Raw genomic sequence first — 22,341 nt, 5'->3', positions numbered from 1 at the left:
CACTATAAGTAGAACGTTCTTCATTCTCTCTTTCATTCAAAGTTCATTCTTTCACACTCCACGCTTCTCTCCTCTCATCAACCTGTTGTAGGATTCTCAAAATTTTCAAAATGTTGTAAGAGGTGAGTTTATTTCCAACCTATTGCGTAAGCAAGAACTTCTAAGAATCAAGTTTTTGTAAATTTGAATTTTTTAAAAAATCCGATTCTTTTCTCAAAAACTTGTTGCATACGCAACAACTTCAAAAAACCATCTTTTGCATTAAATCTTTTTCCCCACAAATTTCCCTTACCTTAAACTCTCATAACCTATTGTCACAAATTTCTCTCAACCTCAAACTCTCTTAGCCTATTAGGCACGCAATAATTTTTCAAAAAAAATAAATTAGAAAATAATCTATGATAAATTTCTCTCTCAACCTCAAAACCACTCAAACCTGTCTGCCTATTGCGTATGCAAGAACTTCAAATCAAAATTTAACCATAAATCTCTCAAAAAACTCTTCTCACGACACTTTATTAATATAAGAAATCCATTTATAAAATTTTTGCTCCATAATATAATAAATTTTTAGAAATGTACACACACACAAACCTTTTTTTTAGTGCACACACGCACACGCATGCGCATGCATGTATGTATGCATGGATGTATGTTTGTATGTATGTATGTACGCACACACATATATGTATAGGTATACATTTGTGTATAACTATTTGTGTGTGTGTGTGTGTGTGTTTAATATAATTGTAGGGTTTAGGATCAAATTTCAAATGTTGTGTGCTATTTTATAAACATTTGTAAATAGTCCTTAGGTGGGGCTTAAACCTTACTCTCAACATGCTCCTCTTACTACTAATCCAGTTCCATGTACTTATGTATTTGAAACATATGCATCCACAGTCATGTTCCTTGCATGCAGGCCTAGCTCTACTCTATTAGGCACATTTTTCAACTAGAGCCTGCTGTAATGACCTTTGGCCCTGGAGATGCTAAAAATATATATTGTTAATCTATAAATTAATATAAATATTATATAAATATATATATAAATACATTAATTAAAAAAATATAACAATGAAAATATTTTTGAATGGAAAGTCTTCTAGCATGTGTGCTTTATATAATACTTATGCTTAAAACAATGAAGAATTAGTGAATGCATTTGTAAGGTAGTCCTTAATATGAATAATCTCTACAATATTATATATTTGTAAGGTAGTTCTTGATATGAAAAATCTCTACAATATTCTTCTTACTATTAACTAGATATTAAATTTTAGTTTTAATAAAAATATACATTATTAACTTAAAAACTAATATAAATATAATGTAATTATTATATAAATTTAAATAAATATATAAATTATTAATATTATACATTAATAACATTTAAAATTATGTATATTATATACTAATAACCTTTAAATTTTAAAAAGGTATTCAATCAAAGAATTGAATTAATTCAAAAAATAAGAAAATATTAAAATTTACACAAGTATTTTTAGCATGTATGCTTTTCTTCCATGTGTATAGTACTTGTTAGTCAAAGAATGAAGAATTAGATAATGTATTTGTAAGGTAGGTATTTAAAACCATAGAATCTGGAAGAGGTTTAGCATACTTGCTTATCTTTGTTACAATATGTAATACTTTGCAAAAGTCTTAAACTTTGTTTAAGGCTTTGTACAAAACTACAGTATCATTGAATCCATATCATTTTTCTACTGTAGTAACCACCAGATATCCATGGTATGAATCCATGATATGGAATACATATTTCTTATGAATATTTCTTATCACATATTTCTTCATTTCTTCTGATACACCATGCAGCATGAATGTAAGAAAATATGAATCGATGTGCTTTTAGCCTATGTGCTTGTCCCTAATAAGTAGGATACTTTAACTAGGTAGACTTATAATTACTTAAAGTAAAGCCTTTGCAAAGGATCGTACCTAGTATTGGATATATCCAACCTGTTACACAAATCAACAAAATTGCACAAATCAATAATTTTCTTGATTTGTGCAATAGATTGGATATACGGTTGGTTAGATAAACTTTAAACAATTAATACCAAAACATCTTAACCACTGTAAATCCTAAACTTTAAACATTTAATTCCTAAACCCTAAATCCTAAACTCCTAAACAATAAATCCTAAACCCTAAACCCTAAACTCTAAATCCTAAATTCTTAATCCTAAACCCTAACCCTAAACCCTAACCCTAAACCCTAAATCCTAAACCCTAACCCTAAACCCTAAGCCCTAACCCTAAAATACAACCAAAATTCAATGAATTTTTTTGATTTGTACAACAAGTTGGATATATCCCCCAACTTGTTGAATCTGTTGCACAAATCAAGAAAATTCTTGATCTGTGCAAATTTTTTGATAGGTTGGACATATCTCCCATAAATTGAAAGAGGAAAGAAGAAGGATTGAAAGAGGGAAAAAGAGGGAAAGAAAAGTGAGATTGAAAATGAGAAAGAGGGAAAAAAAGAGAGAAGAAGAGGGAAAGGAAAGAGGGAAAAAGAGACATATGCTCATGCTTATGCATGAGCATATGTCTACTTCTCTTATGCTCATGCATAAGCATAAGCATGAGCATAAGAGCATGAGCACGAAAGAGGGAAAAGAGGGGGGGAAAGAGGAGAAGAAGAGGGAAACGAAAGAGGAAAAAAGAGGGGGAAAGAGATTGAAAGATTAAAGGAGAAGGAGAAGGAGAGGAGCGAAAGAAGAGGAGAGAAGAGGGAAAGAAGAGGGAAGAGAGGGGAAGGGAGGGTTCCTACGCCCATCACTGCAGCTAGCGCTTAAGGTACTAACTGTAGGCCAATGCAAATAAAAAAAATAACAAATGGAAAAAAGAGGAAGCACGTACCTGGAATAGTATGTCCCGCTCAATGCTTTGTGGACTGGCCCTACAAAAGAGAGGAATCTTCTTTCTTTCTTGAAATCTCGTTTTTTGTTTCAATCCTTTGAAATCAAGCATGAAAACTAGTAATCAAGCATGAAAACTAGTAAGTAGCTTTGGCAATACAAGGAGAAGCACTCACAAAACGAAATCTCACAAAAAACCTACCTACATTGTTCAAAGAGACTCACCTCTTCAAAAACTTCCTTTCAAGAAACCAAGGAGGAAGAAGGGTGGAGGGGGAGCACAAGAGCTAGGAGAGGGATGAGTAGTGGAGAATAGAGTGGGAGGTTGTCGGAAATAGGTGGGAGAAGAGATTGCTTTGCTTACAATAGAGATTAGAGAGTGCTAAAGAAAGCGCCGCGCGTCGCGATGGGTTTCGGTTTTAACCCACAATGTCGCTATATAGCGACGCTTTTCCGTCGTTATCTAGCAACACCAAAGAGTCACTATATAGCGACCTTTAACACTAAACCTTAAACCCAAACCCTAAAAGTTGCTATATAGCGACCTTTTACCCTAAAAGTCACTATATAGCGACACTTAACCCTAAGTGTGGCTATATAGCGACCTTTTACCGTAAATGTCACTATATAGTGATACTTATACCTTAAAAATGTCAATTCAAGGCACTTGATCTAAGAAAAGAGGGAAGGAGCTCATGGGTGGCTATTTTTTGGATCTTAATGGATTTCCTTGCATTTTGTGTTGTGACTTTAGAGGTGTGCAAATGGAAGGGACGAGTGAAAGCTTGTCAGATGATGCGCCAATGCTCGGGAGTGCAGAGTGGCTTACAAAGAGGTTGTATTGTCATTGCACTCATTGCAAGCGAGAAGTATGACATCAACGCCGTATTGTTATGCGCCACTTGAGGATGTATGGGGAGGAGCCCAAACCAATACCCACTGTTGGTGGTGCACACGGTGATGGATCATCAAAAAGTCATTGCTATTTGAGTTTGTCATTAATATTGCATGCATACACGACACGAAATCTTGAGACAGGATGAGGAGGGTGGTGTGCATATACCTTCACACTACCAATGTGGATATGAAGATAGAGATCATGTGGATATGGAGATGCCACTACCAATGCCGGATCCAATTGATCTAGATGGATTTAGAGAAGAAGATGAAGATCATAATATGAGCCAAGAGAAAGATATGCATAATGACATTATATGGGAGGAAGATGGAGATCACGATATTGAGGAAGAAGGTGACGATCATCGAGAATCACCAGACTTTATTGAAGAAGATAATCAAGTCTATGGTGAATGTACGATGATGATATAGGAGATCAACTCAGTATAGAGTTGGAGATAGACTTGTTTGGCATACTAGACTTGGCTCAGGATGAAGACAAGTCTCAAATGTAGACATGAATATATGAGCTTCTAACTTGATGTACATGCTCTTGTACTTTTATTCTTTCAAAGGATCAAACATGTACATGCTCTCGTATTTTTATTCTCTATGAGATCAAACATGTATGAAAATTTAAAAAAATTTGTCATTGGAAAAAACTAACTTTTAAGGCCTATATGAGTAAAAAACATCTCTGGAAAATGTTACTATAAAATAGTATCTCAGTGTCGCTATATAGCGAAGTGCCTAATACGATGAGGCACGAGTGGCAAGAGCACCAAGGGATGGCGGACACCCAGACAGGACGACACAGGGCATGGGCATGAGTGGGGTGAGGGGGTATAAAGAGAGAGAGTGTTAGAGAGTGGTGAGGGTTGGAGTTAGAGAATATAGCGACACTTAAAAGTCGCTATATAGCAACCTTTATAATCGTCGCTATATAGCAACGTTTGCTTAACGTCGCTATATAGCGATGCTTTACGGGACGTGCTTTTCATACCGACGTTTAGTGCCCCGTGTCCGCTAAACGTCGGTACGTAAATGTCGCAATAGGATCCGTGTGTAGTAGTGTTTGTCCTTGATAACATTTGGATTTCATTTTGCATTTGAGTCATGGGTTTGCAATATACAACAGGCTATTTTCTCTTCAAAGCAGGCTATTGTTTTTTCCAGTATATGTAGATTGACACATGTGTTCTTTTTTTGCAATGCGATAGGATGTCTAGGCAGTTCACGTTTGTCACTGAAACAGGAGCGCAGGTGCAAGGTACATAGTTGCTTGACAATGACGTCTTATGTTGGCATGTTTAATAGTATAGTCACTCACTTTTAGAAAATTATAGATCCTGCGGGCTGGGGATCTCTGGAGAGTGTGCAACTATTGTTGGATTTGCTTGAGCTGGAGAGCTATCTTGGGTAAAAACCGTGTACATTGTTTGTTGCTTTATTTTTGTTAAAACATAAGGTTTTTTGGATTATATGTGAGTGGGAAAACATGCTATTGTTTGTCTTTTAGGACTGTTCCTGATTCAAGGTTTCTAATGAATCTCCACGTCCACAATCCTTTGGATGGATGAGTCCATTTGGGATATTACGCTGTACTAGCTTGCCGGCTTCATAGGGATGATGGACCACAGACCATCATTGTTCGCTGGCTGGGATACTATGAATGAGTTGGGTTTTACCAACATACATGTATAAAAGTTTTATGGCTTGATAATTATAGTTCCTAAATTATCTTTCTATGTGATGCTGGTCCAGATAGGATTGCTGGTACTTCGTTGTATGCTCGTAGCCGCGGTGGATGCGACAGATGTGGTGGACATGGAGTGAATGGCCGTCACAAGCTTTTCCATGCAGTACATGGCCACAAACTTTTCGCTTAGGGATGTTTGTGTGTCTATTGTAGATTTTGTATGTTCAGTTATTATGACTTTATTTGCAGCTGTGTATTTGGATATATCAATCAGTTCTTTGATGTAGCTATTGCATGTTCAAACATGTGACTGCACTTTTGGATGTGATATTTTGAAGTACTCTATCATACAGAATTTTTTTTGGACGTGGCGGATGTGCAGTACATGGCTGGCGCAGGCTTTTCCCTATAGTACATGGCCACAGACTTTTCCCTTTAGGGATGTTTGTGTGTCTATTGTAGATTTTGTATGTTCATTTATGAATTTGTATGCGGATGTGTATTTGGACATATCAATGATTCTCTGGCTTCACTTTCGGATGTAATATTTTGAAGTACTATGTCATAGAGATTTTTTTTGGTTAGAATATGTTGCTTGCATTTAAATGTTTCTTTTGTTATATTGTTGGTTTCAGACATTTTAGCATCTTGAGACCCGGCGGAGCGGGTCGCTAGCCCGTCGTAGACGGGTCAGGTTACTCGTAATACCAATTCTATAAGCTTACTGTTTTCTCAAGTGGCCGCTTGTATTTCTATTATTTTCTTTCATCTTCCTTCCCACTAATTCTTAAGAGGAACACTAAATAGTATCCCTTTTTTTTATAAACATTGCTTAGTGAATATAGGATAAGGGTCAAATAATCTAATAGGTGCCTATGTTAGAGTCCTTGGGAAAAGAATTTTACATATCGATATCTTCCCCTATCGTATAATTGAAATTAATATTCCTTATAACAAAGGATTTTGGCTATAAATATTTACATCCCCTTTGGTGCCTACGTACCAAGTACATCATTGTAATAAATGTGGTCATAGTTCTTATATACTACTTGTCCATAATTCTTCAATACTGTCTAATAGAGGGGATCCCGTATTCTACCTCATACGAGTTTAGTTAAACCTTCTACAACATAAGATCTATTCCAATCAAGTATGAAAATAGTCTTGGCATATAAATGCAAGCCATCTTCCATTCTTTTTGGTCCCTATATATCAAATAGCACCTACTATAACTGCTTGTTTTAATCACGTGTCAAGATGTTCCCATCCATATAAAATGGAAAATGTGACATTACTTATCCAATCATTGCCATATAATAATGCATTAAATTGAGAGAAGCCCCCATAAAGATTGAGGTGCTAGGTAATATCTCCTTCCAATGGGAGGATGTGCGTGCGTGCATGCATGCATGCTTGTGTGTGTGTGCCATGTGTGTGTGTGTGTGTGTGTGTGTGTGTGTGTGTGTACCTTAGAGATCACATTATATGTATACTCTTGCACTCGTTGTTGGTAGAGAGTATGGTTTAGGGGGTAGAGTCATTAATAAGCAAAGTGTGTACAAGCTACATAGGTAGATGGTTGAATTGACAATGTATGCCCACAAGTGAATTTGCATTCATCTTTGCCGTTCTATGTTCAATGAGAAGTATGATCTTTAAAGGGGTTGTGGCCCACCATCTCTCTATGACAATTATGACCTTTAAAGGGGTTGTGGCCCACCATCTCTCCATTTTTTGATCCATTCCAAAAAGATCATGGCCACCAACTTAATGGACCCTCAACCAAACCCTATATGATCCAAAATCTGTAAAATAAAGTCGTACCTTATCTTGTCATATGCCTTCTCGAAGATGAGGCCAATCAATATCCTTTTGTCTTGCTCTTCCAACACGTAATCCACTATCAAGGCCACATTGTCTTCTCAAATATCTCCCTACCATGCCCAAATCCATGCTACTTCCTACTAACCAAGTTTAGCAACAAGAACTGAATCATTACATCCATAGCCTTTACTAGTATATTTGAATGAGGTGTTTAACATGCTAATTAGCTTAAATTGCTAACTTTTAAACTATTCAGGCTTCTTAGCGATCAACGTAGCATTCATGATTTAAAGAAACACCTCAAAATCATGTACCTCATGCATTATCTCCAAATACTTCCCCTTAACATCTTATCCTCCCACATAATGATCATGAAAAATTCCACCAACTTAATGATGCTTTAATCTCAACCCATATTATCCAAAAGCTTAGAGATAAAACCCCACCTTGTCATATGCCTTCTCAAAATCAAGGCCAACTAACATCGATCCATCTTTCTCTTCCAACACATAATCTATAGTGAAAACCATATTTAACATATTCTCAAGTAACTCTCCACCATGCTTAAATTCATGGTGCTACTTAGTAGCCCATTTTCTCAACAAGAACTTTGCTACTATTTTTGGATAGATTGTCTAACGTGGTGACTGGCCACCACCATTAATCACTAACCTTCAATGTGTTAGGCTTCTTAGGAGTTAAATGGTAAGACCAACACTCATCACTTGAGGAAGCACCTAAGAATGAGATACCTTATGCACCAACTATAAATACAAGCCCTTAAGAAAAAGAACATCTCATCTTCCCATGTTGGTCTGCTAGATTTATTCAAAATTATATAATGATCACCAAAGTCTCTTACATGAGGTGCCTCTTTCCTATCCATCGTGGTATGCATAGTCAACATTAAATCCATTCAAAAGTGAAGTCTCAAAAACCAAAAAGCTCATGGTATTTCCATTCTAGACAAACTCACTATTGACAATCATGTTTTATATTAATACAATGAGCCTCTGTAGACATCTTGGGTTTTCAATGGATGGGTTAAAAAACAATCATACGCACTCCTAATGGGTTTGCATGCTTCGTGGGTAAGGTGGAATACAAGAATGTGGCAAAGGGTTCAATAGTAAGACACAGATATTGATGAAGGGGAGTTCCTCAAGTTTCATGAATTTGCAAGCATGTATCACACAACTCGACCATAAGCTTTTGAAGAACTGGCCTATTGCAATGAATAAAAACATAGATCGTGATAAATCCAAGAACATGCCCAAACTCATCCTCTGAAAACACAACATATAGTGCAACTTCAATCTCATGATAGTCACTCACAAGGTTTTAAACTATACACTCCATCATGCATAGTTTAGACTAACTATACTATGACATCCCATAGACACACTGCAATGAATAAGAACATGCAATCTTATGAAAAACCAAACTGAGGACCTTAGCTAGATTGGAAAAGGAGAAGGCTATTGGATCCAAATGGATCTTAAAATCAAATGCAACCTTAACAAAAAATGTGCAAAAATACAAGACACAAAAAAGGATATCTATAAACTTCTGGCATATTATCAAGAGATGTTTGTAGTCCATGGTATACTGAACATGATGTAATTAATCATGTCACAAACCATGGTATACTGAACATGAATGCAAGTGCATTCCATTCTGGAACATTGAATGAATGCGAGTTAAAGGGCTATGCTTAAGAGCCCAACATTTCTTTATAGCCCTTTCCCATTTTGCCACACCCTTGAGAACCATTGACATGACACTTTTGTACTATTGATATGAAATACAAAACAAGGCTCTCAACCTCAAACCCATAAAACATCCAAAAAATTCATTTCCCCTCTTTTTTCCTTCCATGACATAGGACTCGTGGTTGATATCCTACACACACTTGAAATGTCGTTTTAGGCAATATGATATGATCATTGAAGGTGGTAAACTATGCAAACAATGAACCCAATGGCTAATAGGAAGAGCACATTCTCCTGTGCCACCTTCACTCTCCCTTGGGAGGATCCAGGCCAACAAGATACGCAGAAGTACCAGTGTTACAAGGAGTCCCCTCCGTGTGTTCCATTAAAGAAAGTCATGATTGCCATTTACCCAATCAATTGGGACACCTGGTAGATTTCGCAATGAAGATGGTTGTGCGACGTTGCTTACCACTATGCCAGCACTTGTAAACCACGTTGGTTGGATATTCCAATACTGCCATGTAGTCCCCCCATGAACCACATTGGATTGGATATTTTGATCCTTCCACGAGGTCCCAATGCACTGGCCTACTACACTGCCCTACCAATCTAAGGGCGAGAGCCACCGAATATGTACCCTCAAACGAGGTGTTCCAAGGGGTGGGTGGGGGCACCCCTAACTGCCAAAAAAAGATGACCTTCAATGGTATTACAAGTCACCAAACAGTGCAAGTAGTGGAGATGGCGAGTAGATGGTGTAGTTTTTTGCATGGACTGTCCAAGACCAATGGCTAGCTGGCCCTTCCACATCTACCAATTTGCACCAGTGGAAATTTCTCTCACCTTGGGCACATGCAGCACTTTTGGCAAGATTCGGGCAAGGAAGGCAATCAGATGCTTGGCGGGATGCGAACAGATTACACAGGCAAGCAAGGGTCAGCAGGAGGGGGGCCTCCAATAGAAATGAAGATTATTGCTTCTCGAGTTTCAATCTGAACATCCAAACTCCAATAGGATTTGGCAAACTTTAGATTGTCATGTGCCCCCATCCAATTTAATCGGAACCACACATGTCACGAACATACAAATATCATGACCCCTCGGTTTTTCAAGGCACGGGGCCATGCTCTAATGGGAGACGTCTGATCTATGTGAGGAGAGTCGCACCTTGGGTACAAGATCCACTTTAGAACTCTATCTAACAGCTTTAAGTTGACGTGGCTTCAGAAAGCCTATCGAAAGGATACTTGAAGGAGCCTCAGGCAAGCAAGGGATAATGAATCGAAAGCAACCATGTGACGATTAACCCGAATTAGGATGAGCCTACATCTCTATCTGATTATGTGCCTGTAATTCCGATAAGGTCAGACCAACTTCCGGCAAACATGTGACCTTAACTCTGATAGCTCCCCAATAGGCAGCATTTGCAATCTCCGACACACACATGCTCGATCTATTTATTTATTTTTTTCCATGAAACAGACTTCTATTAAGTATGAAAGAGAGAGAGAGAGAGAGAGAGAGAGAGAGAGAGAGAGAGAGAGAGAGGACTTGGATGTGCAGCAAGGAGAAGAGAGAAGAGAGAGAGGGGGGGGAAGGGGGCCTTGCCTTGAAATAGAAAGAGAGAAAGAGGGAAGGTGGAAATTAGAGAAGGGCACAAAAAATGGATTAGAAATTATTTTCGCTTTGCCAAGCTCACCCACCATCAATAAGGCTACCACTCGAAACTTGGCAGGCCAAAAACCCGCGTGAGCTAGCTCAAAGCAAAAATACATCATAAAATAGGGAACATAAAACTCAAAAAGACCTGGAAAGAAACCAAGCTTGAGGTTGAAAGTGCCACCTCAACCCTACTGTAGTCTCTAAGGAAAAGGGGGACCCTTTCCATTCCCTAGGCTGGCCGGCCCAACTGGCCATCCCGTCTAAGGGGCTTAGCACATGGGAAGAAATAGGATGGGAATGGGAAAAGGTGGTCCCAAGTGGTCCCATGCATATTTCTATCCTATTCCCATCCCACCATGTGCTAACAAAAAAAGAACTAGGTATGGGTTTAGGAGGAAGAGGACACATGGCATCATTTCATGTGTTTAAGAGGTGGGGACCTTGTGGGGACAAGGACACATGTCATCCTTCCATGTTTATGAATCCCTAAAAAAGGGGAACCCATTCTGGCTGCCAGGGTCTAGAGGCCATGGTCCAGGATGGGGAAAAAAGTGGCTACTCCCATTCTAAATCCATTTTAGACCACTTGGTGTAGGATGGGAGTAATGATGACAAAAATATTCCCATCCTAAACCCATGCTAGCCGGATCCATGTGCTAAGGCCGTAAGGCCTCTCTGCATCTAGCCCTATCTATTTGCTGACTCGGAATTTCAGTTCAGTTGGAGGCAACTCGCAACAAACACAGTACATGGGCCTCTAAGAAGCAAAATATTTTGCACTGTGGCGAGATCTTCCTCTTCCACCGTAGCAGGCTTGTTGAGCTACTGCTAGTGGGGTGTATGGTGTGAGTCTTTTGAGGACTTGGCCTGATTCCCTCCTTGCATGCGGATATGTTGAGCGTGATATCACCCAGCGGGATGAATCAATCGAGTTCTTGATATGCCACACTCTTCTGGCAGAAGTTTTACGACACAGGAAAATAAGGCGGCTGATACGAAGGTAAAACTTGACCATGCACGCGAATTTAGTCCCATAGTTGCGCTCAAAGTAGAACTGAAGCCAAAAGTCAACAATCAAACACTTAGAAACAAAATTGTGGACCGGGAATCACCCCTAGGTACATGGAGGATTCATATAACTGCCATTTTGACGCATAAATCAATATTTCTGAACGCGAACCGATGTTGGGAGTTATCAGAACTTGAACGTGCAAAGAAATTAACAAAATGCACTTGTTTTCAGGAACCACTTCACAGCTGGTAACTCTTAGAATCTCCAAAGAAGGTAAATGTGCGGTCAGTTTTACAACACCAATTCAGTGTTGGCTGAAATCTCATGAAAAGCTATCAGCTCCTTGCATTATGTTACCACGGTAGTACATGAAATATCATTAGTAGGGGTCTAAGACCCTGAGATTCATGTAAACCTGCTAGTACTGGGCACTCATAGGAGAAGCGACCTAAAAGGCGCCTCAAGCAACTCAATATAATCTTTATTCGGTTTAGTGACCAGCCTTTGTGGCAACTCTGCTGCACTTGAGTGGAACCTGCCAATTATGGTGGAGTTGAAACACACATTTACCTTTAAGGCTCATGAATCACATGACCAAGTGGCATGGCGATCTCAAAAAAACCGCATAACGAGGCAGACAGATTCATCACGACCTGGTAAAATTCATTCCCTGCGGCGTAAAGAATAGAGTCCAATCCCCGCAACACGTCAAATATCTCCAACTTTTGGCTTTAAGTCGTGTTAAATGATGGGGCATTGCAAATTAACTGAAAATCCTCTTCAAGTCAAACAAGGTCTTGTAGACATCAGAGAAAAAAAAGAGAGAATGAATTACCGTCTGCATTCAAAGTGCCAAATCTAATCACTCTCCTCTTTTCCAGGTTGGAATATTTTCCATTGCTTCATTTATCATTCGCACCATAGTTACCTGTAAAAGCCAATGCAACCCTGATCTTAAGTACACAGCTTAATCAACACACAGAAGACTCAGTGAGAATGCCCCGTCAAAGCTTCAAAAGATAAGAAGAAACTTGGAAACCCTGGAAACAGAATGAGGACATTGAATTGAAAAAAGAAAACTCTGGAAACATGAAAAAAGAAAACTCTGGAAACAGAATGAGGACATTGAAATTAAAAAGCAACGTACTCTTGAGAGCAGATATATGAACTGATCCAGACCTGATGACAAGCTAACTGCTAAATTTACGGAAGCTATACATGCCAAAGTCTGTAGACCAGACCTAGTGCTTACCTGTAACATGCATCCAAGCTAACCCCTTGATCTCGCACACATGCACTTGCTACTGCCTAGCTAAATTGAAAGACATGTTCTCGTATGCAAGGCAGTGCAGAATAGAACAGCATGACTTGCCCCCCTCTAGAGAGAATATTTCTATAGACTATATTGATGAGCCAAATCAACAGGAATAATGAGAAGGCTGAAGAGGAACGCTCCTTGTAAGGTAAACATCTGGCCTGCACGGGGTGCAATGGCAGTATTGCCCATGTGGCAGTCCACATTGCTGTGGTTACCATTGTGGGCCTGTCTTGGCAGCCCAGGCAGATGTCCACGGGCTGATGCATGCCTGTGACACCTTTGTTCCGGTGAAGCTAAAATACCTCTTTGTAATCTTCAAACCAGCTTAGAAATCCTCATCGATTTAGTGTGTTTCGTGCATGCCTTGGAGTTTTTGGTTGACGAATACAATCTCTGTCGGTTTCCATAATCCTCATTCAAACTGTCCAACATGATCTTCATCAATGATCTTGGTCTGTTCTTGGTCTAGAATGGCCTTTAAAGCCAGTCCAACACAATGCTGGAGCCAAGAAATGGTGTGCATGGTCCATTTGTCGAGCGTCAGAACTTCACGGCTACTCATTAATCCTAAAGGATTGGAACTTCACAGAAGCTGTGGGCCAATGTGCCCAGCGTGCTTTAGAATTTTCTTCATGATCCCATCATAAAACCAATTGCCTGTCAATGTAATGCTTGTTATCTTGTCGCTGATATAAGCCTAGTGCTTCACTCCTTGTTCAACTCATGCTGCACAAGGTTCTGAAATCTTGTCAGCTTCCTGAATCTTCTCTAATAATGTAGTGAGGATTGACTATGGAAGAAGCCCAACTCAATGATCTCCAAGTCATATCTGAAGCAAGGCTCTCCTGCCACACCTGTGGGATGGCCTCCTCGAATCTTGCTATTATATACTCACAAGTCAGCATCTCCTTAGAGCCAACTCCATGCCCCCCAGCAATCCCACCAGACCACTATCTCACTGTGCCCACCCAATCTCTGTGCGCTGCTCTAACATATTACCTTCCTAGTGTTGGTACACTTTTGGAGCTCCTTGGATACTGATTTCTACATCTATTTATAACATCTTGTGGGCTGTACATCCCAGTGTTCTCTCTCCCAGATCTATAATTTTTTTCAATCGTCTTTTGTGTGTACATGTGTTGAAGTGAGATACAATGGATGTCGTATCCTGGCATAACCTCTGCACTACATGTCTTGTGTTCTCAGTTGTTAATTGCAAGGGCATTTTTTAATCTACTTTGTTGTATTAGCTGTTCTTTGCTATAGGCAACTATAGGTCTATTTTCCAACATGGTAGTGAATTAAGTTCTTCTGGTGACGTAGTAGCACTTGGTAGTGAACCAAGTGCTACGACTTTCTCAGGGGGTGCATGAGGCAGCTGAGGCACTTGGTGCACAACTTCTTGTGTACAGGCTCATGGCAGCAAAATACTCTAGCCAAGGTACACATTCTCCGTGGCTGGATGTATAGGCCACCATCCTCGTTGTTAGCCCCTGTTCCGAACATTCCCTAGGCAGTGAGCTGGGATTGCTGGCAGGCTGGTTTTGGACAACCACGTTTTCTCTTTGTATCTACCATCATCAACCCTATTTTGGCAGCCGATTTGTATGGGGTTTTCTTCAAGCATTAATAGAAAGTCCTCTCTTTGCCAAAAGAAAAAAGAAAAAAACTCTAGCCAAGGTCGCCACTGCTGCTTAGTACATGTTGTATCTGACCATTACAGCCTATAATTAGGCCCTCTACAAGCATCTGCTTTTGTCCTGTCTTGGCCTTGCACAAGCTTGTGGACTTGGACCTTTGGTTGGGCCTGTTTCAGCCACACCACCTGCCCTAGTTTGCACGTACAGTCAACCCTATGCGACCAAGGTGGCCAACATGGATGCCCTAAATTCAATCCAAGTGCCCACATGGCAGCCTGTCTGCTGCCCAGGTGGCAGCCTCACTACATCCCCTGCAGGTGCTATTGTGACAGCATCTATATTCTTACACAGAAATGTCTCAAGCCCGTTGCACTCCTCATGTGGGGGATAATAGGTGGAGCATTGACCGTATTTATCCAACACATCAATGCTCTCCCTACCAATGATAGCATGGCCGAACTCCAGCAGAGGAGCTTGCACCAGACACTCACTCCAGCAATCGAAATATCCAAGCCCGCGGCTGAGAACCCAGGTATCTCGCTGTCTAAAATTCCACTAAGGAATGAAGTCAACGCCACACCCCTAGTGCTCCTCCGCACTTGTACTAAAACTGGGTAACTTATTCTAGTTGATGTTGGCTCTCAAAGCCAAACAGTCCAAGGAAAGTCGAACCCTCTCTCGACTCTTGAATGAGCCCTTTGAAGACAAGGCTATGTCATCTGCAAACTCAAGAGTCCAATATCTCCTCTGCCGGATTGGAAGGTACTTAGCCGCTAGGCCCACTACATGTAAAAGGACGAAATACCCTAGTGCCTCTATCACAAACAGGAAAAGAAAGGGGACTAGAGGACAACCCTATTGCATTAAGTGGATGGAGTGAGAAGGCCTTCCCTGTGTGTCCCCCAATGAGAACTTGGTTAGAGTGGCCTACATAAAGGGTAGAAGTCCCCCACACCCCGTGGTCCGAAAAGTCCAACCTCTATATGGTGCCTCCAAGAGAATCCAATCTTTGCATGGTGCCCTCCAAGAAAGTGCAATCCATCCTATCAGCTCGAAATCCAGCAGGGGTAAGGGCTGGAACGGACCCGGAAGGATGGCAGGGGAACCTGGAGGAGGTCTGTGCCTGTTTGGAGCAGTGTATAGACCTGACTTGGGGCTGTTTTGGGCCTGGGCCACTGGCAGAATATTTCTGACTTACAAAGTTAAACATCAATGTGATTTAAGCTCGTGCATAGATATGGCACAGATTAAAGGAGGAAACCATGTCATAACTGTCATGTATACACTGCAAATAGAAGAGCATAAAAAGGAACCCTTTGGGGAAATTTAGCACAACTCATTAAACACTATAAAAAGATGTTCTTTGGCGTGTCAAATTGATTGAAGAAAGAAGTCTTGTGAAAAATAGACTTGAATGGGGTTTGGCATTGTCTTACCACACTCTTTGGAACACCTGGCGGAGGAAGTGGAAGGTTCCTTGGAGGTGCACCTAACAGGTGAGATCTTTTGTCAAAGTGCCATTCTCCAATCTTTCCATATGTCAAAACGCCCTAAGAAAAAGTGCAAAAACTTCATGAGGCTAGCTAACCTAGAGCTTCCCTTATGCGCCATAATAGATTATGTCTACAGTCCTCTAGTATGCCTTCCTAGCTACCAAAACAAGTCAAAGCAAGAGCACACCTTCATGGTATAGTCACATCCGTATGTGTAATGTATGATGAACTTTTCTGCCACTTCATGGTCCCAAGGAGGCTATTATCAAAAGCCATCAGTCTAATATCTATCTTAAAATTTTGCTAACAAGATTAATCTCTCTCTCTCTCTCTCTCTCTGTGTGTGTCTCTCTCTTTCTCTCTCTCTTACCACAAGTCAATTATGCGAAAGAAATTGCCAGGATACTACGCACCACTAATCTCACTTAGAAATGTGGGCACACAAGTAGATGAAGAAGCACAATCAGATCTGGAGAGGACACACTCAGATGTACAGCCAAAACACCATGTATATATATATGAATCAAGCACCAAATCTGCTCAAAAGTGTACCAACACCTGCAGTGAACCTCAGTCAGTTATGGCACCAAAATCAGGCTGAGTCACTGCACTTTTTGTGCTGTGGAACTCTCGTCTCTGGCTTCAGTATCTGCTAAAGGGAACCCAACTGGCTATGGAATACTCTCCCTTTTTTCCATAGAAAACTTTGAAAACATGATACAAATCAGCAATCCATGGGACGTTCATCCTATCAGAAAAGACAAATGGGTGTTGTGAAGCTTCCTTCTCAGGATCCATCTCATGGCCTAGCATAAACAGAAACAGTTGCCAAAACCAAGGTGGAGGGCTATACAACCGAGGGATACCTTGATCCTTGAGCGTGTACAAACTGGCTACAGGCCATGCCTTGTGGAAACATTCCCGTCTTTTGGCGGTCAAGGGTTAATGTCTGCAGGCCATGCCTTGTAGAAACATTCCTGCCTTTCGGACGACTCCTTACCCTGCTTACAAGTGACTCTCAAGATATAGATTATATCGTGCCATATGTTCACGTGGGTGGCCAAAAGCCGAGTCTGCTACCCTCTTGGTTGTGGATATCCAGGTTCCAAATCAGTAGCCATTCATCTTTGTCCTGAGGGCTGGCCTGAATGTGGCTACCTAAAAGATGCTTCCTTTCTCATCAAGCTCCTCATCAATGGTGACCCTGTGAGAGGGCATCTGCAAAGGTCCACCAATGAGACTACTACCATTGACCTCCTCTGCCACACGTGTTCCTTAGAAGCCTTTTCTTGGGCTCAAAGCATGGAGCCAGATCCCTGAAAATGAGCTTTCCAAGCATAGCTCTACTCTGCATCTCTGGATCCATGATACCCAGGCCTCCATCTTTATGTGAAAGAATCATTCTCTACCATAGGGGGAATCTACTACTCTGCTGAAATTTCTACTCCCACCTAACATCCCAAGTATCTTGTCATCTACTCTGATGGCGGCCAACAGCAGAGAACAAACTCCAAGAAAGCAAAGGGCTTTCTACCAAAGGCAGTTGCGGTGGATCTGCTTGATGATATGCTCGCTGAATCACCACAAAGGCCCTCTGAGTTAGCCCCAGGTGGATGAGCTGCCACAAGCAATGAATGCGAAGGGTAAGCCACCCACCCACGAAGCCGAACAAGGAGAACCAAGCAGGAGTCCACATAACGGGTACCTGCAAGAATCACCTATAGTGAAGAAAGGCCGACACCCATTCCATGGACTAATCCTAAGCATGGCCATGGTGGAAGATCTCTCGAAAATTTTAGCGATACAACAATGCATACCGTCATATGTTTTTGCATGCTTCTATTTAACATTGTTGAAAGGACTTTATGTTCTTCTTTTAATGAAAACTCCACAATAAAGTCTTAATATTATGCCCATGTGGTGGAGAATTTCCAAACTCGAGGGATAACGGAGTTTGGGCTAGAAAGAGCAGTGAGGGTTGACATGCAGGAACTAGGGGCCAAGGCTTAGCTCACCTCGTAAAAGCCCCAAGCCAAATAGATCTACGGTATGGCCTGCCATCCGTGAGAATCCTAGGGCTGCATCAATCTGTTCAATTCTCCAAGGTGACTCACCAATTGAAGCTTACAATCATCCAAAAGGTTTTTGAAATCCTTCCCAAAGCCCATAGAGGAAGTTGATTCTCTCTCCCATCTGGACCACTGACGTACTAACCAGAAGTACCCAAGCCCTTGCTTTGTAAGATTGTGGTCAAGGGGCTTTTTCCAGGATAGGAGCCTTGAAAATTTTTATTTATTCGTTGCATATAAGCTAAGTACTTGGGTGTGTCTAGGGATCTATAGGCCTATAAAAGCCTGTGTGGGGTAGATGCCATTCAACCCAAAGTCTGCCAAACAGGCACAGACTGACAGCAGGAGACCAATTAGCCTATGTGGGGTAGATGCCAGGCAACCCAAAGTCAGCCAAATAGGCACAGACTGGCAGCTAACTACTTGGGTGTGTCTAGGTGTCTCTAGGCTATTAAATCCTGTGTGGGGTAGATGCCAGTCAACCCAAAGTCAAACAGGCACAAACTGGTAGTAGCAAGAGGCCAATTAGCCTGTGTGAGGTAGATGCCAGTCAACCCAAAGTCAGCCAAACAGGCACAGACTGGCAGCTAACTACTTGGGCGTGTCTAGGGGTCTCTAGGCCTATAAAAGCCTGTGTGGGGTAGATGCCAGTCAACCCAAAGTCAGCCAAACATGCATAGACTGGCAGATAACTACTTGGGTGTCTCTAGGCCTATAAATATGTATATGTATATATACATATTCGTATACGTGTGTGTGTGTGTGTGTGTGTCTAATGTCATGTACATTGATTTCATGTTAATATAGTAATGTGCTTTCACCAAAAAAAGTGTGTGTGTGTGTGTCTATATTTACACACACACACATGCATACATACATAGTCCTTGAGCATGTAGCCCAACTGGCTAAAACTTCTCTTTGGGAGGTGGTGGATTCAAGTCTCAATGGACATCTAACATCTGTAGCAAGTTATGTGGACACTTGTAGGGAGCCCTGCTCGTACAACAGGTCGTCATCGACAATTGCAAAGGGTTCCATCTCATCCGCCTTACTCCAATTGCTTGATGACTTCCAAGCTCTCTATGCTGTCAACCACAGCCACTGAGCCCCCAAAGGATTCTGCACTTCAACATCAAACCTCTGCGGACATGACATTTTGATTGGTGCATAAACTAACATGTTGTGTAGGGTGGTCCTAATAGAATCCTTGGCTAATTGGCAATTATTTGGAGGGGGTACCACCCTAACGGTATCATGAGTGACGTGTGTGAGTATGTATGAGTGATAGTGAGGAGAGCTTGCTATGCAAAGATGCTGGGGCTGTGGGAGGGAGGGAGGGAGGGAGAGAGAGAGAGATGAGAACACACACACACCTACATACATACATATAATATATATATTAAATGTATGTATGTGTGTATGTTTAGATAGATAGATATATAGACATTTATAGTTATATGTATGTGTGTGTGTGTGTACACACACTCTTATGCCTATGTAAATGTATATATAGAGATATACACACACGGGACACATGTATGTATCTAGACACACACACCCGCACACATGCACGCATGCACATACATACATACATACATACATGCATATATAGGCTCAAGGAGATGAACCTCCATACCTGAATCATAAAATCTGTTCTGAGGACATGTTGAATCCCATGCATTGCAGAGGCGACAGCGTAAGCATACCTGAAACAATGGAAGGGCAGATACTAATCTAGGATAAATGTTATACCATAAAAATCAGGCACGAATTGATGAAATGGAAGAATTTTATCTCCCACAAGACTCCAGCGGACTTTCATTGCATTCTCCAACCAATGAAAAGCGTTCAATTCCTGTTGCATACTTCAGCAGAATTTCTCTCCTTATGGAAAAGAAGAATTTGTATTGTTTTCCTCGCATTAATAACTGGTTCTTTTCTCGGGTTAAAAAGAACTTGTCTCCTGATAAACCCTTTGTAGAGTGCGTAATATCTCCCGCGACTGTAGAACAATGATTGACTGTTGTCTACTCCACCACGCTCTCTACGTGGCTGGTACATTAAGCCCTTACATTTCCAAAACCCAACCAAAAGCCATATCTGCCTCCGCATCATACTTCATATGCAATGAAATGTTCATCCAGGTAGGTGCTATCGTTCGAAGCTGCGACTGAAATGCCAGTTGAAACAAAAGCTGGTTAGTTCCCCGTTCCCACAGACCAGACTCTGAGGTACAACTCTAATCAAGCTTTTCCCACGAACTCCTGTACTCCTGTGAAAGTACAGATTAGAATATTAACGTACCTTATGGATGATCACGGGAGAGTTTCCTATAGGGTCAATGCCAGAAACTGGCCCCATGTGCTCTGGATAGAATCTTCTCACAATTTTCTCATGCTCCGTGGGCTTTATATAGGGGAATGGAAAGGCTGAGGGATAATCTGTTGTCGCTAAGTTGGGTAGCGGCTTCACAAATATATGGTCAGGCTCTGCCATCATAATGTAACTGCAAGAAAGGAGCAACAAAGGGTAAGCTTCAATCGTATTGTTCTCGTCTAGTGCAAGACATGCTAAGCCAAAAGTCCATGCAAATCCTGAATACTGTGAAATGAAACGCTTTGGAAGTCCCAACACGAACTTACTCTTCCTCGATTGTATAATTCTGTAACCATTGAACGAAAGCCCAGGGACGATTGAGAACAACGTAGCCCTGCTGATCAGAATGGTCTTAACATCTGCATAAAGAAGTCGACGTATACTAACAAAATAACGTAACATGATCTAAGAGCTAGCTGAAGCAGTCATTCTCAAAGCAGTCCCGAGGACAGAGGAGTCATTACCTGCTCTATGCCTTCTGGAAGAGGCTCCACTACAACTGTGGGGATCTCGTCGATCAGGCTGTCGGGTTTTCCTGCATGCAACACCCTTGTAAATCCACCCATTTCTGAGCCAGGTTTGTCTCTAAATTGCATGTACCAGTAGTACATGATGCGGCATTGCCAGCGACTGTAGGGAGAGTCGGACGCCGTGAGGGCGACATGAAAAAAACGCTTCCTGTGGTCAGCCTGCTTCAAAAGCTGGGATAGAGGGTGGAAGGAGCTGGAGGAGGAGCTCCCAACGCCCAGGGATTGTTGAGAAGGGCTGGGACGACGGAGGAAATGGAGGTAGGAGAGGGTGGAGACGGTGTTGTAGGTGACAAAGAAGAGAGCGAAGGAGAAAACGAGGAGGAAAGCGAGGGTAGAGTGAGCCATGGAGAAGAAGGTGGCGAGGTGAGGAATGGGAGGAGAAGGTTGGAGGAGAGGCTATGGAGTGAGAGAGATGGCAAATGGAGAAGGGAGGGGGAAGAAGAGCGCATGGGCAACTGCGAAAGGCTTGAATTTTGCTTTGCGCAGACGCAAAACGTATCATACAGAAAGAGAGAGAAAATGAGGTGACGGCGAAGAGAGAGAAAATTAGCTGCCTTGACATTATTCACGTGAGCCGACACAAACTATATTATTATTCGCTTTATTATTCCCGTGAGCCTACACAGACCCTTATTTTTTATTTCCGAGATCATTCCCGAGTTTATGCCACTACATAAGTTCCTTCGTGAGTAGTCACGCCATGCCCCAGATTTGCCTCGAAAAAGGCTGCCAACTCAAAGCAAAGAGAGGCGCCATCTTGCAACAAGTTTATTTGTCACCTGCACTCAGAGATTTTTGTCTAGAGAATGTGAACGCGCACAGCTCTCACCTCCCTCCTCCAACCAGATTTGTTGGTTCTCTCCAAACAAACTTGGACGTACGAGAGTAATACCAACATAGACTTCCACAAACCATGGACTGCTCTCTTAGAGGCGTTCCCTCGTGTCTTCAACAACTTGCACAGAGCACTACACCTCGAGTGCAAGGACACCCTCTGGTGGAAGTTCATGATAAGGCATCGATCACATGCTCATTATTACAGAGTTCATCAACCATCACTTTCATCCCTTAATAGACCCTTTGTTTTGGCACATGTATGTGGCTTGTAGTGGATTCAAGAGCATAAGATCACAATCCTTCTCCCAAACTATGCAAGCACCAAGACATGGCACAATCAAATGAGGTGATAATATGGCTCGTTGTTGTTAAATCCCTTGTGTA

At 41.4% G+C, this 22,341-nt stretch overlaps 1 protein-coding gene across 1 annotated transcript; it reads right to left on the bottom strand.

The window, feature by feature from the left end:
* Nucleotides 1–12,556: 12,556 nt before the first annotated feature.
* On the bottom strand, nt 12,557–21,465 carry LOC147890066 (hydroxyproline O-arabinosyltransferase NOD3-like). The gene is made up of 8 exons (XM_087390712.1): nt 21,055–21,465; nt 20,857–20,924; nt 20,519–20,720; nt 20,287–20,384; nt 19,851–19,920; nt 16,333–16,404; nt 16,089–16,202; nt 12,557–12,622 (listed from the first exon to the last, which is right to left on the bottom strand). The coding sequence occupies exons 1-8, from the start codon at nt 21,463–21,465 to the stop codon at nt 12,557–12,559; spliced, it is 1,101 nt and encodes a 366-aa protein (XP_087246838.1).
* Nucleotides 21,466–22,341: the final 876 nt, after the last annotated feature.

This window comes from Dipteris shenzhenensis, chromosome 19, assembly GCF_047967505.1.
Source record: "Dipteris shenzhenensis isolate YYH24624 ecotype China chromosome 19, Dip_SZ_1.0, whole genome shotgun sequence".
In the NCBI taxonomy this organism is placed as follows: Eukaryota; Viridiplantae; Streptophyta; class Polypodiopsida; order Gleicheniales; family Dipteridaceae; genus Dipteris; species Dipteris shenzhenensis.
The sequence above is the reverse complement of the archived record's forward strand: the minus strand, read 5'-3'. Positions and strand labels throughout refer to the sequence as shown.

Bases quoted from the DNA above. Each gene is read 5' to 3' on its own strand.
- LOC147890066 (XM_087390712.1), bottom strand. From the start codon at position 21,465: ATGGCTCACTCTACCCTCGCTTTCCTCCTCGTTTTCTCCTTCGCTCTC. The intron at 20,925-21,054 runs GTAATGACTCCT...TCTGATCAGCAG, and splicing joins TTCCAGAAGGCATAGAGCAG to GGCTACGTTGTTCTCAATCG. The intron at 16,405-19,850 runs GTATGGAGGTTC...TTTTGATAATAG, and splicing joins GAACAGATTTTATGATTCAG to CCTCCTTGGGACCATGAAGT.